At 39.9% G+C, this 20,237-nt stretch overlaps 1 protein-coding gene and 1 long non-coding RNA gene across 5 annotated transcripts in view; one reads left to right on the top strand and one right to left on the bottom strand.

Annotated features, from left to right (window-relative positions):
• LOC127449150 (uncharacterized) overlaps positions 1-20,237 on the bottom strand; it is a 230,751-nt gene that overhangs the window by 112,827 nt on the left and 97,687 nt on the right. The gene's annotated exons all lie outside the window — the stretch shown is intronic.
• The window catches only part of lrrk1 (leucine-rich repeat kinase 1), a 238,663-nt gene that overhangs the window by 147,529 nt on the left and 70,897 nt on the right, over positions 1-20,237 (top strand). For all 4 annotated transcript variants that reach the window (XM_051711490.1, XM_051711481.1, XM_051711498.1 and 1 more), the window contains 2 exons: positions 3,909-4,106; positions 4,652-4,929. In XM_051711490.1, the coding sequence (XP_051567450.1) occupies positions 3,909-4,106; positions 4,652-4,929 (476 nt within the window). The remainder of the gene's footprint in view (positions 1-3,908; positions 4,107-4,651; positions 4,930-20,237) is intronic.

Genomic DNA, 20,237 nt, shown 5'->3' with positions numbered 1-20,237 from the left:
AGTCCTTAGGGAAGCACGACCTGATCATCAAGTTCCTGAGAGGTGCCAGGAGGTTGAATCCCTTCAGACCGCGCCTCGTTCCCTCATGGGATCTCTCTGTAGTTCTTCAGGGTCTACGGAGAGCCCCCTTTGAGCCCTTGCAGTCAGCTGAGCTTAAGGCTGATCCTGAGACCCCGACCGGGCTATATGCCCAAGGTTCCCACGACCCCTTTTAGGGACCAGGTGGTGAACCTGCAAGCGCTGCCCCAGGAGGAGGCAGACCCAGCCCTGACATTGCTGTGTCCGGTGCGCGCTTTACGCATCTATTTGGATCACACGCAGAGCTTTAGAGTCTCTGAGCAGCTCTTTGTCTGCTTTGGTGGACAGCGGAAAGGAAGCGCTGTCTCCAAGCAGAGGATCGCCAACTGTCTCATTGATGCCATAACAATGGCATACCACGCCCAGGACATGCCACCCCAGCAGGGCTACGAGCCCATTCTACCAGGGGTGTAGCGGCCTCCTGGGCCTTGACCAGTGGCGCCTCTCTAACAGATATTTGCAGAGCAGCGGGCTGGGCAACACCCAACACCTTTGCGAGGTTCTACAATCTCTGTAGGTCACCCCATGTGACATATATCTTCCGCTAATTCGTTTCCCTGTTGGTAAACTGCATCTTCCTTGGGCAGAGACCCCTCTGCCCCAGTCACCATGCTCATGGAAACTCCTCCTCCGTAGGGTAGGACCTACCATGGGACTTCTCCACATGACATACTTCCGACAAAGCTCGGCAAGACCATGTGACATATTTCCACTCAAAATACACCCACCCCCCCACCCCTCTCTGGGCAGGATGTGGTCATCGCGGTGTCTTTCCCTTGGGAGTGACACCCCCCTGACATAGACCTGGTGGCCCCAGTCGGTTAATTTCTTTTTTCTTTGGGGAGAGAAAAAAAAAAAGAGGATAAGAGGCCACGACTGGGCTAGCCTGTCTCTATCTTTTGGGCAGTCGACTTGTCCCCAAAGGGCCATTCGACACTCATAACAGTGTTTCAAGTGCCTGTCAATCATGTCTATACTGTATGGCTCAAACCATGTTTTTTCTTTTTTTAATCCTATAACTCAGGGTTAAAACCAAAAACATGTTAAACGGTCTCCTTTCAGCAGCATTGAGACTTCTGTGTGTATTATTTAAAGCTACTGTCACGGCATAATACAAACTTTTTTACGGTGATGTGTGGCACAGCTGGATAGAGACTGTACCTCTGCTCATTAAGACTTTACAGTGCCAAGAGCTGACCCCAGAACCACAGAGTTAAGCACATGTGAGTAACCAGAGCCATTAGAACCCCCTGCAGCTCCAAATAAGAACATTTAGTTTCAGGTCAGGGAACAGTTAAGGGCTTCCTCTCTGAGGTCAGAGTCTGCAGCTGGATTTAAGTTTTATTATAGTTCCTAATGAGAAAAGTCAGTTTATGTGATGTAAAACCTAATCCTTGATCGTTGCTCTTTTAACCTCACAGTATTGCCTAACAAATCCAGGAAAACCAAGAAAAGCTAAACAGACCTCTGGCTTAACTTTTATTGCAAATGCAGTACAGTAACAACTATATTTTGAAAAATGCTATGGTTATTGGACTGTATTTGTACTGTATGTGCCGATAAACAAAAAGCTTCTGGCTGATTGTTTATTTTTGTAAATGTAAAAAATGCCGTTACAAATATATATATTTAAAAAAATAAATTAAAAAAAATTAAAATAAATTACATTTGTTATATTTGTTATGTTTTGGGTGAAATTATTTAAGATGTAATTCCTTCAGATTTTAGACTGTTTTTTTAATTATGAATACTGTGCATCAACAAATATGTTATAAACTAAAAGGAAACATTTTAACATTAAATAAAGCGTATAAAAATTAAACAAAAGCAATATTTTTGGGTAGTCAAGCAACAAATTACAATCAACTACAGAAATATTGACACCCCTCAAGTCATATAAAATAAACAATGCATTATTGTATAAAATTTCAAATCTTCCTCAAAATGTTGGGGAAAATGCTTACCATTTAGTAGAAATTATTCTTACAAATGTGTCAGTTCATTTTAAAAATAGTGTATTCTTTTATAAATGTATGGAGTAAAGTTATTGGCACCCGACACAAGAATATTTGGCATAAAATTTGGCATCTTTAAGAACAAAAAATCTTTCTTTTTTATTGTTCCGTCTCCAGGAACTCAATTTTTGTCTATGACCATTTCCTGTTTTTCAGGGGTATAAATTTGAGGTTGCACACTTTTAAATTCCATTTGTCATCCATATTAATGTGTAAAACAAAAGAGCTGTCAACTCAAATGAGACAGAAGATTGTGGACCTGCACAGATTAGGAAATGGTTAGCCTATAATATCAAATAAAAAAATCAGTAGTAAGCTGAAATTACCAACTAGCACAATTAATAAAATGGTTTGAAAAGCATGGGATAGTTGAAAATTTGCCAGGAAGAGGATGCATGCAGGATGGTAAGAAAGGCAAAGAAGAACCCAAAGATCACAGTTTCGGAAATGCACAATTTATTTTTAGGTTTTCACATTTCAAAACCTCCATGATAAGAATCTTTTTGGAAGAGTTCCACGAAAGAAGCCCTTCCAAAGAGCAAACCACAAAATGTAATGCCTGAACTTTTCAAAACGTTATTGGAACTATGACTGGAATAATGTGATGTGGTCAAAAAAAAATTTAACTTTTTGGTCATGCACACAATCATCATTTTTGGCAGACTGCATACAAAGAAAAGCACCTTGTGCCCACATTTGATGGTGTTTCATTGATGCTTTGGGGCTCTTTTGCTTCTAGTGGTCCTGGGGCTCTTGTGAAGATTGATGGCATAATAATTCAACTAAATACCAGGACATTTTAGCCCAAAATCTGGTTACCTCTGCCAGAAGGCTAAAACTTGGCAGAGGGTAGACCTTTCAGCAGGACAATGACCCCAAACACACATTAAAATCCACACAGAAATGGCTTCAGGAACACAAAATCAAAGTTTTGCAATGGCCCTCCGAGTGTCCAGATTTGAACCCAATTGAAAACTTGTGGTGTGAGTTGAAGAGGGCAGTTCACAAGCAAAGACCCAAGAATACCAAGGAACTATAAATGTTCTGCATGGAAGAGAGGTCCAAGATTCCTCAACACGTGTTCTCCAACCTTGTTAAACATCACAGAAAACATATCAGTGCTATTATTCTCACCAGAGGAGGCTTCACTCAGTATTATTAATGGGGGTGCCAATATTTTTGAAATCCAGTGTTTTGAAGACAAAAATTGTGTTACTAAAGAAAACATTGTTTTGTTACAAAAAGCAGTGTAAAAATAAAAAATTGCAGTATGTCCATTCATTTAAGAGCAAAATATCATTCATTGCATGTGTTGTTTTTGAAATATAATAAATTAAGCTAATTTTCATGAAGGGAGTTGACTGTAGTCAAACAACAAAAGTCTCTGGCCTATTATTTGTTCTAAGTTAAAAAACAAACAAACAAAAAAAAAACAGTACAGTAACAAATATAATTTAAAAAATGCAAGTGTTATTTTATTTTTAGGAAGTCACTGATTCTATATAGCTTTTCCTAGAGAAAAAGTAATACAGAGATATGCAAGCCAGAGAACATAAACTAAGCCTTTTGTTCGTATACTGTATAATGTGATCACATATATAGTAATGGCTCTTTTGAACCCTCAGTAAATATTGCCCAATAAATCCTAGTGATAACAGACTTCTGGCCTGGTTTTCATTACAAATATAATGCAGTAACATACTGTATTTATAGGATCCATTGAAACAGTAATGCAAGATTATGTAAATTATGGTAAGTTCAGCTCTGCAAGCCTGCAGTTAAACAATAACCTCTCTGTAATTGGTCTCCTAACAGACACCATGGTGAAGCACCTACAGTCCATGGATGCTGCCAGAAGTTTCTCAGAGTTCCGACAGGAGTCCAGCATGCTTCACTCTCTGCAGCACCCGTGTATTGTGGCCCTGGTTGGCATCAGCATACACCCGCTGTGCTTTGCCCTGCAGCTCGCACCACTGGGCAGCCTCAACACAATCCTGGAAGAGCGAGCTAAAGGTTTCACATGAAAGTTAAAATTCACATTTTTCAAAAGAATAACAAAAGAATGGCCATAATGATCTGAAAATATATTATATAATAATAGTTTGTGTTTTAATTTAGTACAATATCAAGCATAGGATATTACCAAAGCAGTATTTGTCTTAGACTTATGACGAGAAATCAACCTACGAATGGCTTAATGGAGTTAATAAATGAAGGTTCGGGAGGAACCTACCCATCTAATCAACCAATTAACTGTAGAATATATAAGCCACTTGTTACCTTTCCCTGGCGACAAACATTACGGCACCACTCCACCTACCCTTCTCCTCCCCTATTCTAAGAGTTCCTGCCTCATAGCTAAATTAGTGCTTGAGTCGAGCCTCATCCTGGAGCTCCTCCTTTGCAGAAAGCAAGCCACATACGTTTACCTGTTAGCTGAAGATTATATGGGCAGGTGAACTTGTGAAATTGTTGTTTCTGCACATTAAGCTGGGATAGGAGAAATTATTTTAACATTTTAAGATTCACTTTTGCCTGTCCACTCGACTTACCCATAGGTTCTCAGTATGTGCCGCTGGGCCATATGCTTACCTTCAAAGTGGCCTATCAGATTGCAGCAGGTCTAGCCTACCTGCACAGGAAGAACATCATCTTCTGTGACCTGAAGTCTGACAACATCCTGGTGTGGTCTATAGAGGTGGAGGACCCAATTAACATCAAACTCTCTGACTATGGCATCTCCCGGCAGTCCTTTCATGAGGGAGCTTTAGGGGTAGAGGGCACGCCTGGGTACCAGGCCCCCGAGATTCGACCAGGCATCGTCTATGATGAGAAGGTACCATAAGATAGACTCTTACTCACTTGACAAGTTTTATTTACTTTTAAACTGAATGAGATGAGGTTATGTATATACAGTACACTTGGGCTGTCAAAATTCATATGTTGATGCATTTAATTAATTACGTACGTTTTGCAGTATTAATTTAATTAAATTTTACATTATAACCTCTTTATTCTGCTCCACACACGCTCTTCAAAATCCCACCCTCCAAAGACATGTAAGCCAACCCAGTGTCAAAAACCTAAACCTTCAAAAGGATAGACAGGGTGAGCATGTTTTTTTTGTTTTTTTTCTCCCCAATTCCGCATGCCCAATTCCCAGTGCGCTCTAAGTCCTCATGGTGGCATAGTGACTTGCCTCAATCCGGGCGGCGGAGGACGAACCTCAGTTGCCTCCACGTCTGAGACGGTCAATCCGCACATCTTATCACGTGGCTTGTTGAGCGCGTTACCGCGGAGAATAGTGTGAGCCTCCACACACGCTAGGTCTCCGTGGTAACGCGGAGTAACATGGCATCCACGCACAACTCGCCACGAGCCCCACCGAGAGCTCTACCCACTCTAGCAATCGGGCCAATTGGTTGCTTAGGAAGCCTGACTGGATTCATTTAGCACACCCTGGATTCGAACTTTCGACTCCAGGTGTGGTTGTCAGTGTCTTTACTTGCTGAGCTACCCAGGCCCCTGGTGAGCACGTTTCTAAATAAATAAATAAAAGACTCTCTTTGACTCTTTTTACCATTCACAGAGTGTGGTTTCTCACAAGACCAATTTTAGTGATATCTGTAAGGTATCAGGGACATTTTGTGTCTAGTATCCTATAAAATAATTGCTTACAGCAACTATAATCATCAAAGGTTAAGAATTATGAAACATCAGCACAAGAAACAACAGCATTTATACAAACATGAATGAGAAAGACATCAGAGCTCTGCAGCAACAAGTCAGTGGCCAAAATTTTCTTATTTAATTATTGCAGATTTGCACTGTGTTCATGTTTCCTTTGCATTTTTATACAGTATGAGAATATGTTTTTTGTTTGAGTGAGATGTATAAATTACCTGCCCTGAACCACAATGTGAAAACATTATTTAATTAGAATTTTTTCTATACACAAAGGTGTATTTGTGCCTTCCTGAGCCTATGTCCTAAAAAAATAATACTCTCAAAAAATAATTTCACCAAAAAAAAAAAAAAAAAATCTCTCAATTTTGTACATTTTTTTTCTCCAATTTGTTTTAAAAAAAAAAGAAAAAAAAAAGAAAGAAAGAATTCTCCACCTTTTTTTTTCTCGCCAAATGTTTTTTTTTTTTTTTTTTTTTTTTGCTTGCTAGCTAACAATTAGCATGTGGTACCAGCCTCGGATACCAGGTGCCACTGTCAGATGACAGCTGTGGTACTTGATCTGTTTATTTTTATTGTTGTAAAATACAAAAGGAATGTTTTGCAAATCTTAATCAAGGAAAGAAACATATTGTATATAATGTTTGAGAGTCTACTAATACGTGAGATCCCACAATGAAATGAATATACCTCAGGTTACTATGTTTCATATGGCGTTCAAGTGTGACAACGGGAGTTCTTACTGCTTTTTGATGACATTAACCACCGGGAATATCAATGCTGCTATTGATATTGTGCTTTTTTTAATTTGTTGGCCCATATAAAAATGTGCTAGATAGACATCTTTGACCGTTGCGACACCTCTCGCTCAGTTTTCAGTGCTGTGTTTAAAGAGATGACCCGTGTTAGAGTTGCCCAAATCAGTGAACTCTTTGGAGCAACGCGTCAGCTTCAACCACGGCACCATGCCGAGTTAAAATAAGATACAGAGCTGCTTGAGGAAATGGTGCACGCTTCATGTTCATACATTGTTTGGCTTTCTGGTTGTCCCTTGGTCTGTTAAATGAGGGGAAGCACTGAGAACTTTGCGTATTGCAACGTAGGCAATGCCTATCATTTTGTTGCGATGTGTGTACAACTGGTAATGTTAATCTTGTTGTAAGTAATGTTATAATTTCTGGACGAATAAAATAATGCATACATTGATGGAACGTTTAACAAAAGTAAAGTTGTGCAGACTTATTTACGTTGGAACTTCACCACAATTCACATTCACATTTTCAGGGGTGGAAAGAGTACTGAAAAATAATACTCAAGTAAAAGTACTGTTACTTCTTAAAAAATGTAGTTTGAGTAGAGTAAAAGTACCTGTCCTAAAAACTACTCTTTGAGTAAAAGAGTAGCTCATTTAAAAGTACTCATGAGTAGTGAATTTTGAGTACTGAGTTGCGAAAGCTATGCCCCTTTAAAATGAAAACTCGATGCTGCAATTTAAAAATGTAGCACACAATTCATAATTTACATTCCCTTCTATGGCTGTTTGCCAGAAAAAAAAAAAAATGGGTATTTTATAGGTGTTTGTGATTGACAACTTTTAAAATACATCACTTATCTATGATACTGTGAACACTACATGATTAATAAATAAAAGGGCGACATAATTACAGAAATGAAAAGATGAAAATGTTATTTTCAATATCATAATGTATGAAACAATTACATTAAAATCAGTTTATGTGTAGGGTCTACATTTTCCTTAATGCCGACTGAGAAAGTTATTGTTGTGCATAAAACATGTTCAAAACAATGCAAGGAATGCAAAAAAAAAAAAAAACGACTAAAAAAGCAGGGTCACATGGCGTCATGTCCCGCACAATTGAGGTGGTAGAGCAGTTGTTTGGTACAGGGGCCACATTGGGCTTTAAAGGAATAATTCACACAAAAATGAAAATTCTCTCATTTAGTCACCCTTATGCCATCCCGGATATGTATGACTTTCTTCAGCAGATTTTTGTTTTTTTGGAAGAATATCTCAGCTCTTTTGGTCCATACGATGCAAGTGAATGGGTGCCAAAATTTTGAAGCTCCAAAAATCACATAAGTCAGCATAAAAGTAGCCTAAACCATGTTACACCAGTGGTTAAATCCATGTCTTCAGAAGAGATATGATAGGTTGGGTGAGAAACAGATCAATATTTAAGTCCATTTTTACCATAAATTCTCCTCCCTGCTCAGTCAATCTCCACTTTAACTTTCACTTTCTTCTTCTTTTGTTTTTGGTGATTCACATTCTTCATGCATATCGCTATCTACTGGGCGGGGAGATGAATTTCTTTTTTGTAATTAACATTTTTTATTGATTCAAAAAGTAAGCACAACAGAGAAAAACACAACATATATACACCGAATCAACATTTAACTTTTAACACTCATTAATATCCCTCCCCAAACACCAACCCCACCCTACCCCAAAGAACACCCCTGTGGTCACACAAAATAATACACACAAACAATAAAATAGAAAATAAAAATAAATAAAAAATAAAATATATAATAAATATACATAATTAAACTAAACATCTCCCTCCTCATCCCTTCCCCTAGAGTCCTCCAAAACTGCCAAATACTTACCCCACTTCCTGAAAAATAAATCCTCTCGCCCCAGCCTTCCATCTATCATCTTCTCATAAGCCGCCACCCTCCCCATCTCCGCACACCGCTCTGGAAATGGTGGCACTCCGTCTGACTTCCATCCCCTTAAAATAATTTGTCTACCGATCATCACGCTAGTCAGAACCCAATTTTTTATATATTTGTCACCCGAATTTATAACTTCCCATCGCCCAAAATGCAAAGTCTGGGGCAAAGTAAAATTTGAGTGTCCAGAATGTCACGCAAATAATTCTGAAGCTTTAACCAAAAATCTTGGATCTTAACGCATCCCCAAAAAACATGGGCTATGTCTCCAACTTCTGATTGGCATCGCCAGCATGTGGGTGTGTCTTTAAGACCAAGCCTGTATAATCTAGAGGGGGTCCAATAAAATCTTTATAAAATCTTAATTTGCATAAGGCGAACCCTTGCATCTCTAGATGCAGACTTGACATTTTTCAGAATCTTAGTCCACACTCCATCCTCCAATACCAAATTCAAATCTTTCTCCCATAATTTCTTAATAGAAGTTAAAACTCCATCCCCCATACTCTGAATTAACAGGGAGTAGTACACTGATGCCTCATGACCGCAATCACCTCTCCCAAAGCATCTGCCTCCTCGGGGGGGGTGTGCTACTCCCAAAAATAGTACAAAGCAGGTGGCGCAATTGTAAATACCTATAAAACTGAGGTCTGGGGATCCCAAAATGTTGGACCAAGTTTTCAAACGATCTCAACACACCACTTTCATATAGGTCAACGAGTGTAGCAACCCCCTTCACAATCCACTCTGGCCAGCAGAAAGGGGACTTGCCAATACACAATCTTGGGTTCTGCCATATGCTCGAGGCAACATTTAAATAAGTGTCCAATTTAAACAACCTGGACACTTTAGTCCATACCGAGTGTAAATGCGAAATAACGGGGTGTAACTTAACTTTTCCAATTAGTTTGATAGAGATGCTTTGTAACGGCGAAATAGGGGCAAGAACTGCCTGTTCAATAACAAACCAGGGAGGGGCTCTCTGAGGTGGAAGTGACCAATGAGCCAAATGTTTGAGACTGAATGCATAGTAATAAAACTAAATCTTGTGTAGGCCTAGCCCACCTTTGTCAGTTGGCCTATGTAACTTATTGAATGTAATCTGGGATGCTTACCATTCCAATGAAGGACTTCGCTATGCTATCAAATTGCTTGAAATAAGAGAGGGGGACATCTACAGGGAGAGACTGCAGCAGGTAGTTAAATTTTGGAATACAATTCATTTTAATAACATTAACCTTCCCAATCATAGATAAATGTAATGAAGCCCACCTGCCCACATCGCAGAGAATTTAGAAAAGGAATTAATAATTCTGTGGAGGCAAGGCATAGATCTAGTGGGGTCGGAAACGAATAATAAATGATCATCTGCGTAAAGCAAAAGCTTATGCGCCATACCTCCCGCCACCACCCCTGGAAAATCATCTTCCTTTCTTATCACGGCTGCTAATGGTTCCAGGGCAAGACAGAACAAAAATGGGAAGAGTAAAATAATCTGAAATTAATAAATTTGTTTGTAAAGCTGCTACCGGGTGTCTATAAAGTTACCGGGTGTCTATTAATCCATCCAATAAAAGTATTCCCGTATCCGTATATTTCCAAAATCTTAAAATTAGAATCCCATTCTACCATATCAAACGCCTTTTCGGTGTCAAGTGAGATGGCAGCGACCGGAGTCTGATCATTCGCCACTGACCACGATATTGATGAAATGCCTAATGTTATTAGAAGAGCTGCGGCCCCGAATAAACCCCCCCGATCTATATGTAAAAGAGATGTCATAACTTTACTTAATCGGTTAGCCAGAATTTTTGACAATATTTTAACATGTAGCTGGATCAGAGAAATTGGACGGTAACTCTTACACTCGCTTGGATCTTTGTCCTTTTGATGATGAGTCATTTTAAAAGTAAAACAACAACTTTATTCTGGCGCATAACACAGTGTTGCTCTGTCCCACCTCACTGCTGTTTATAATGTAGGGGCTGCTTGTTTGAAAGGTTTGACTACTTCCACAGTGATTTAAACTAGACAATCCTCACTAGAATCCATTCCAGAGATACAGTACATTAGAGCAGATCATTGGCGTGAGTTGTTCATACACTCAAAAAAACAAGATTTCATCGCACCCCTAAAATATAGCATTGCAGAGAAGCCTTTTGGTGTATTTAGATTATCATTAAATTGGCCTTGGCAGTCCTAAATTTCATGTGGGTGGCCACTGAAAATGTTTCAATGGGGGAACCATAACATGTTCTTTCCCTGCTGTCCGTGACCCAGTCCGAATAAACCTGTGATCCAACAGTTGAGAAACACTGCTTGGAGTGTTTTGTCTGCATGCTCAAAACCGCAAGAATTTTGTAATACAGGAGTCACAGTGGCGATTTTGTTCTTTCGTTAGAGTTCAATAAAGTTCACGGGCACACCATCCCACATCGATCACTCTTCTCATCTCAGCCAGTCCTGGGAAAGGAAGGCGAAGGCAAGCGAAAGAGTTAAGAGACAGGAGATACCATGTGCCAGTTTCACTATGTTTGTCAACAAAGCATGTTAAGAATAATAATAATAACAGTTAGTAAACTTTTAAAAAATAACAGAAATAATCATTAGCAAATGCCATATTTTGTGTTTAACACATTAACTATACGGTCCTTTTCAAACAAAGAAAATATGTTGGGATAAGTGTTAGCTTGGATTATTATTGAATTATTGCATTTAATGAGGTATTTCTGTGCAAATTAAATTCACTCTTAATTGGGATGTAAAGCCATTGTCAACCGCTTAATTCCTCGTTCAGTTCAAGCCCCATTTTCTGTGTTGAGTGCTCGAAAGTCTTAAAGTTGTTCTATAAATAAGGTTTTTCTATTTTGTAATTTGAGTGTTTTGTGTGGTAACTTAAATTCTCTATCTCCTGACACTGACCTTGAAATTTTTTTTAAAAAATCTGTCAATCTCTGAAATTTTTCTCTCTCTCTTTCTATCTCTCTTTTTACCCTTTTTTTTTTTTTTTTACTGTCAACAAACATTGGCTGGGTTTCCTGATAATGTTGCAACTTAAGCTTTAACGATCATCTTAACTGACGTTGTTCGTTATTTTACGATGGAGTAACGCCTGTTTCCTAAACCAGCATGTAGATCGCTCGTTATAAAGTAGAATTTAAGTGCTTTGTTACGGGAGCTGTCCAGTCCAAAGGTGCTGATCACTTTGGCCAGTATGTCCAGGAGATTTTCTTCTCAACTAATATGGAAATACTAACCAACATGGAAGTTGTTTGTAACCTTGTAGAGGCACCGAAACTTATTAACTATTACAGAATTTAAAGAAATAATGATGGCTTTAGTAAGACAGAGTTTCAGATGTAATGATGCTCAATTATAGAGATTAATGAAAGTGACACAATAAATGCATGTAAAATGATTGCACGCAATGTGAATCATAAGGGGCTCTCGCTTAGCCTAAGGTTTTGTTACTTTGGCTGGAAACTGAACAAATGCACACAGAACAGGATTAAAATGAAGGACATTATTATTGAACTACTCAAAGACATGTCTAAATATTAATAAATCATCTGGTTAGAGTTCAAGGCACTGTGTACTTGTAGCCTTTTAACTGCTATTATGCAACATGCAATTTGTTACTGCCTTGTAAAAAGACTATAGGCCAGCCGATTTGAACCAACCATTAGAGGAAGGAAGGAGGAGGGGAGGAAGAGAGAGAGAGAGGGAATCTCTCATTGCACACTCTCACTCTTATCTCCTTTGTTAACCATATTTTAACTATTTATTTAGGCCTATTTATTTAAGTTTTAAACTTCAGGGTCACATAACTCACGTATGTCTTTTTAATAATCTGTTTAATAAGAACATATCCTTTCTATTGTCATTACAATTATGCTTATCAAAGAAGGCTAATATATTCTGTATTATGTGTCATGTAAATTTAGACGTATCACGTCACATGCGCAGACTACCTATTGATTTCATAGCAATTTTTTCAACACTTTTTTTTTATCCTCTAAAATAGTTTACAATGGCTGACCAATAATCAAAATATATTAATACAGTTTATTAAAAGTCCCTTTGTCTTTGATAAACGGTGTAATATACGTTAAAGTTGCACTTAATTGACTTAGGTTCAAAGCTGGTCTTGTTCATTTACGAACATTTTTACGAACTACTTAGATAACGATGCTTTTGGGAAATGTGCCTTAGAAATTAAGTACGTTTTAAGTGCCACTAACCTTCTACTTAGTGCTTCGGGAAACCCAGCCATATAACTAAGGTCGAATTAAGAACTGAGAGGCCCATGGGGTGGTACTGTTACAGAGCGAGACAAAGAGACTCAAGAGCAGAGGAGCAGTTTAAAGGATTTATTAACAATAAATAGCAACTTAAAAGAATGGAGAACCCGGCACTGGCTGCAGTAGCAGGGGGAGAAGCTCGTGGATGAGTGCACGCCATGGCCGTGCAGCGGGCAGATCCATGAGTACTCCGTGAATTGTGTGTTCGTAGGCGAGTGTGTGCATCGTGGTAGTCATGAACAGATTTGTGAGGAATCCTCCATTGAAGCGTAATGAGATACAGAAAACCAGCGCACAGCAGACTGGAAGGCAATCACTCTCCTGACACAGGGGCAGAGACGAGGAATCCTCCGTTGAAGATTCATGAGCGCAGAGAACAAGCGTACAGCAAACTGGAAGGCAACAACACTCCCGACACGGGCAGAGATGGGTAACCAAACAGATACATGAGATAGGACCAACTAGGCAGAGAGAGTGAGGTAAGTTACTTCACACCAAACAACAATCTAGCAAAGATACTGAAAACACGAAGGGATTAAGTAGGGAGTGAATCAGCAGAGAACAAGGTGCTTCAAGCACGAAAATTAGTGGCATGATCAGCGTTCCCCTGGGAACAATCAGTTTTCCCATGGAAACACTGATCATTTATGCCGGCAGCGCCTGCAAAACATGAGGGAGAGAAATAGCAACAAACCGACAAACTCACTAGAGCTGTGACAGTACAAACCCTAGGAATGCCTCCTGGCATCCCCAGCAGAATTACCATGCCGGAGGTGGAACTGGTCTATGAAGGCGCAGTCCAGGATGTCTGAGCCGGGACCCAACATCTCCCTTCAGGTCCATAACCTTCCCAGTCAACCAGGTACTGGAACCTTCTGCCCCTCCACCTGACATCGATCAGTCTCCTGACCGTGTATGCCGGAGAGCCCTCAACAAGACACTGAGGAGGTGGGACGGGTGTGGTGGGATGTAAATTAGAACATAACTGCTTTAATTTTGGAGATGTGAAAAACAGGGTGAATGCGTTTAAGGTAAGGAGGTAGTTTAAGATGGTCCGTCACTGGACTAATGACCTTAGTGATTGGAAACGGCCCAATAAACTTAGGAACCAGCTTACGTAAGGGGAGTCAGAGCGGAATGTGCTTAGCGGACAACCAAACCTTCTGCCCACACACATAAGCTGGGGGCTTAGACTGATGCCGGTCTGCCGACCTCTTAACACGGGTGCCAGTCCGTATGAGGGTTTTCTGGTGGCTTTTCAGGTGTACCGGCACCTCTGAATGAACACGTGGGCAGACGGGACCTGAACGTTGGGCTCTTGTGCGGGGAACAGAAGGGGCTGATAGCCGAGGCTGTACTGGGAGGGTGATAACCCCGTAGATGATGACTGCAAGGAGTTGTGGGCATACTCGACCCAGACTAAATGATTGCTCCAAGAAGACTGATTACGGGAGGCCACACAGGGAAGGGTTTTTTTCAAGCTCCTGATTCGCCCACTCCGCTTGCCCATTTGTCTGGGGATGGAACCCAGAGGACAAACTCACCGTAGCCCCCAGCTGTCGACAGAATTCTGCCCAAAAACGAGACACAAATTGGGGGCCTCTGTCAGAAACCACATCGACCAAGAGGCTATGAATGCGGAAGACGTGGTTTATGACTGCCATAACTGTCTCCCTCACTGTGGGTAACTTGGGGAGGGTAATTAAATGAGCCGCCACCGAGAACCGGTCCACGACTGTGTTGCTATGGGAGGGCGGAGACCAGTTACAAAATCCATGGCTATGTGCAACCAGGGTCTAGAAGGGACAGACAGTGGTTGGAGGAGCCCGGCCAGGGGGTTGCAGGAGGTCTTATTTGTCACACAAACGGGGCAAGCGGCTATGAACCGGCACGCGTCCTGCGCAAGCGATGGCCATCAGAATTGCTGTCTGGGTGCGAGTTGGCCCTGGATGACAAGTGACTTTGGATGAGTGATCCCACTATAGGACGAGCGGCGGAACTGATCGCGGAACAGATAACCGACCCGCTGGACACGTAGCAGGGGACACGGTTTTTCATAGCGCAGCATGGCCTCCACCTCCCAGGATACCATGCCTATCACTCGAGTGGCAGGTAGAATAGCATCTGGCTATGAATGTACTCTAGGTTCTTATGATCAGTCTAGATCACGAAAGGTACCCCCGAACCCTCTAACCAATGATGCCACTCACCACAAATCCAACTGGACAGCCAGCAATTCTCTGTTACCGTCATCGTAGTTCCATTCTGCTGGTGTTAAGCAGTGTGAAAAAAGGCACATGGATGCATCTTTCTGTCCGAGGAAGAGCGCTGCAACAGGAACGCTCCGACACCAACCTCAGAAGCATCCACCTCCACCACAAACTGACATGCAGGGTCGGGTGTTACTATACGTGGCCTCGGCCCGTGGGGACCAACAAAAATCAGTGCGGGTGTCCTATTAACAGTGCAAAATCAAAGTCCTATTAACAGTGCACAATCCTTGTTGCTGCAATTTATCAGTATTTCATTGTCCTCAAAATTGATAGCAAAAGAAAGACAAAGATTTCCATATCACACGGGTGTATAACAGCTAATTCTGTGTTGAATTCAAATGTGCTGCGCAACTCGTTAACCACTGTACATCAGGGCTTCAGCGCTACGCTGCTTGGGTAAGAGACCGGTGGTTGTCCCGTTCTGCTCTCACGCTGCGGCTGGTGATGCGCTGCATGGTTTAATCCCGAATTCCCCGATGGCTAGTAGTCCATTCTTGTAGACTAGACCACTCCAACAGTGGCAGAACAATGATTCATTCATTGATGATATGAAATACATACCAGAGCTTCAGTGAGATGCTGGCAAATTTCCTTGATTTTTTTTAAATGCAGGACCAACATGAGTAGAATGCATGGAAAAACAGAAATATTTTCAGATTCAAGTCATTTTTATTTGTATAGCGCTTTTCACAACACACATCGTTTCAAAGCAGCTTAACAGAAAATCATGCATTAACAGAAAATGACAACTAATATCTATAAAGTCTTAGTCATCATTGCGTAGTTTGATTAATTATGATTGAAAATTGTGTATAAAAAATAAATCATAATTGTATTTAGAACCCCAGTGAGCAAGCCAAATGCAGCTGTTGCAAGGAACACAAAACTCCATAAGATGTTGGTTAATGGAATAAAAAAACCCTGGGAGAAACCAGATTCACTGTGGGGGCCAGTTCCCCTCTGGCTAACCAGCATGAATATAATGCCAATATTCGTTATTTATGTGCAGTGCAGGTCATGGTTTAAAATTAGTAAACTAAGTGTTAAAGCGTCAGAAATACTCCGATTCAAAATGTGCACCGCAAGATAACATAAAGCTTGGTCACATTTTAATTACAAAACAACAAATTTAATGTTACTTTATCACATTATCTTAACTGATTTCATAGGCGGAGGATGAACGAACTGCAGGATAAGGTTACCCCCCTTAAAAAACATTTTGAGTTATAATAATGGGCTTATAATAATAATAATGATAATAATACTACATTTAAATACAGCTATTGCCATCTGGATCCAAACATTCAGTCAGGGCTTAAATTGGCCTGCAAAGGTCAGCACTTTGCTTGTTTGTCAGTCTATTCTATTTCTTTTATGCTCCGACACTATATTTGTTTGACACATTTCACACATTCTGGCTCCATTTCACAAGTATACTTGCTCAGAAACTTTTCAAGTTCATTAGAATTCTCTCTAGTCAGTTCCGCATGAGAGTAGAGGCAGCTATTCCAGAACGGCTGCACACCCCCACATGCAGACTCGCGTTTCAGTTCTGTTATGCTGTGGTCCGATCTCTAATTCATAGAAATCGCAAAATACTGTATGAAATCAACTGCTCACCCATTTCTGAGATCAATATGCAGTAGCAATTTTGCTTAGTTTATTTCAAAGCTGTATACCCCTTAAGAATGTGCATTTAGCCTACTTTTAAATTGTTAAATAAGTGGACAGTTTAGCATGTTCAAAGGCAAGATGATGCCTTACCTCGGGCAAGAAGAAGATACATTTGCCAGCTGTCATCTGATTTTTATAAAATGCGTTAAACACATCTGACATCATTATTTTATATATATATATATATATATATATATATATATATATATATATATATATATATATATATATATATATTCATTTAATGTAAAATACTAAATCAGATAACTATGTTCACAATTAAGTTAAATAATGACAGACAGAATCCCAGTCAAAGAGATTCATCTAAGAAAAAAAATAGGGTGTATATTACATATATACAGTTGTGCTCAAAAGTTTGCATACCCTTGGAGAATTGGTAATATATGTACCATTTTTAAAGAAAACATGAGTGAGCAGGCAAAACACATTTCTTTTATTTCATATGGGATTCATATTCAACTATAGGTTAGAACAGAATGGCACAATCATAAAACAAAACATGACAACAAAGAAAAAAATGAAATGACCCCTGTTCAAAAGTCTGCATACCCTTAGTTCTTAATACTGTGTATTGCCCCCTTTAGCATCAATGACAGCGTGCAGTCTTTTGTAATAGTTGTCTATGAGGCCCCAAATCCTTGCAGGTGGTATAGCTGCCCATTCGTCTTGGCAAAATGCCTCCAGGTCATGCAAAGTCTTTGGTCGTCTTGCATGAACCGCACGTTTGAGATTTCCCCAGAGTGGCTCGATGAAATTAAGGTCAGGAGACTGTGATGGCCACTCCAGAACCTTCACCTTTTTCTGCTGTAACCACTGGAGGGTCAACTTGGCCTTGTGCTTAGGGTCATTGTCGTGCTGGAAAGTCCAAGTGCGTCCCATGCGCAGCTTTCGTGCAGAAGAATGCAAATTGTCTGCCAGTATTTTCTGATAACATGCTGCATTCATCTTGCCATCAATTTTCACAAGATTCCCCGTGCCTTTTGAGCTCACACACCCCCAAAACATCAGTGAGCCACCACCATGCTTCACAGTGGGGATGGTATTCTTTTCACTATAGGCCTTGTTGACCCCTCTCCAAACATAGCGCTTATGGTTGTGACCATAAAGCTCTATTTTGGTCTCGTCACTCCAAATTACAGTGTGCCAGAAGTTGTGAGGCGTGTCAAGGTGTTGTCGGGCATATTATAACCGGGCTTTTTTGTGGCATTGGCTCAGTAAAGGCTTCTTTCTGGCAACTCGACCATACAGCTCATTTTTGTTCAAGTATCGTCGTATTGTGCTCCTTGAAACAACCACACCGTCTTTTTCCAGAGCAGCCTGTATTTCTCCTGAAGTTACCTGTGGGTTTTTCTTTGTATCCCGAACAATTCTTCTGGCAGTTGTGGCTGAAATCTTTCTTGGTCTACCTGACCTTGGCTTGGTATCAAGAGATCCCCGAATTTTCCACTTATTAATAAGTGATTGAACAGTACTGACTGGCATTTTCAAGGCTTTGGATATCTTTTTATATCCTTTTCCATCTTTATAAAGTTCCATTACCTTGTTACGCAGGTCTTTTGACAGTTCTTTTCTGCTCCCCATGGTTCAGTATCTAGCCTGAACGTGAGAGCTGACAAACTCATTGACTATTTATACACAGACACTAATTGGAATTTAAAAAGCCACAGGTGTGGGAAATTAACCTTTAATTGCCATTTAAACCTGTGTGTGTCACCTTGTGTGTCTGTAACAAGGCCAAACATTCAAGGGTATGTAAACTTTTGATCAGGGCCATTTGGGTGATTTCTGTTATTATTATGATTTAAAAAGGAGCCAAACAACTATGTGAAAATAAATGGCTTCATATGATCACTATCCTTAAATAAAAGACTTTTGCATGATCAGTCATATTTTGAAAATCAATGCCAAAATTACACAATTTCTATCAGGGTATGCAAACATTTGTGCACAACTGTGTATATATATATATTCTATGGAATACCATAAAGGCCTATGAATATACATATTTAGAGACCCACATTTTTAATTGAATGGATGTTATAACAGCAATCGATTTTAAGGTTCCCCACCTCCGAAATCTCAATTTAAGCCCTGCATTCAAGACAAAATATTTTATTATATATATATTTATATTATACTACCAACTGTAAATGTTCACACTCCATACAAAACCTTCCAGATGAGTAAATTATTACACTATGTAACACAATTTTTGTTCCTTGGTAGTAAGTGTTATTTCCTAATTGCTTATGCCTCAAAAGTATAGAAAATGGCTATTATTCCCCACAAACTTTGCTTTTGTGACCAGGACAGTGATATTTTGAAATGTACCTATTTCCAATGAGAAAACGGGTGAACTTGTGTCTTTTCATTAACATAAAGTCAGAAAAAACAACATATGAATCCAAAATCCTTCTTTATCTGTGGTCTGACGAAGACACCGGCTTTGACCTTTGCCTCAGACAGCTTAGGGAAGAAGTCTTGAAGGTACTTCAAGGCTGCCAACTCCTTATCTAGAGCTCTGACAAATTGTTTCAAAAGGCCCAGTTTGATGTGCAGTGGTGGCATCAGCACCTTCCACCAGTGGACGTTATTCCTCCCCACAGAGAACTCAGTCTGCTGTGGCCAGTCCCGCCTGTGGTAGTGCGCCTTGGTGTCCCTGCTGTCCCAAAGGCAAAGATAGCAGGGAAACTTGGTAAAACCGCCTTGGAGACCCATCAGGAATGCCACCATTTTGAAGTCTCCTATGACCTCCCAGCCGTACTCATCATACTTCAAGGCATCCAGCAAGGTCTTGATGCTGTTGTAATCCTCTTTGAGGTGTACAGAGTGAGCCAGGGGAAGAGACGGGTACTTGTTACCAATATGGACAAGTACGGCTTTGAATATTACTTTAGTATAAATATATGTTAATTTGGATTCATATGTTGTTTTTTTTCTGACTAAATGTGAACGAAAAGAAACAAATTTTCCTGTTTTCTCTTTGGAAATAAGTAAATTTCAAAATATCACTGTCCTGGTCACAAAAGCAAAGTTTGTGGGGAATAATAGCCATTTTCTATACTTTTGAGGCATAAGAAATTAGGAAATAACACTTACTACCCAGAAAAAAAAAGAAAAGAAAATTGTGACACAGTGTTATTGTTGTTTACACAGATGCCAGTAGGCTACTCATTAATAATTATTTTAGCTACTCAATATTAGGCTACAGCAAGCAAATGTGAACGATTTATTTTGTCGGCATAACAGCAAATTAAATACTATGTAGTCTTTGCTAACGCAGCACAAATTAAATAAATAACAGAACCGTTTGGACCTGCATATGCTGTTAAAAGTGGTCCCACACCTACAGTACAAGGCTTATGTCATGCAGTTGATTTAAAGTTTTGGAAATTAAAATAAAATCCAGTGGAGAGAGTCTTCTTCACAAGCTCAAGGAACGATGATGAAAATTCATACTCCATGCTGGATCGTTTCGAGTTTGATTGGATGCT

The sequence above is a fragment of the Myxocyprinus asiaticus genome, chromosome 1, assembly GCF_019703515.2.
Source record: "Myxocyprinus asiaticus isolate MX2 ecotype Aquarium Trade chromosome 1, UBuf_Myxa_2, whole genome shotgun sequence".
Lineage (NCBI taxonomy): Eukaryota > Metazoa > Chordata > Actinopteri > Cypriniformes > Catostomidae > Myxocyprinus > Myxocyprinus asiaticus.
The sequence above is the reverse complement of the archived record's forward strand: the minus strand, read 5'-3'. Positions and strand labels throughout refer to the sequence as shown.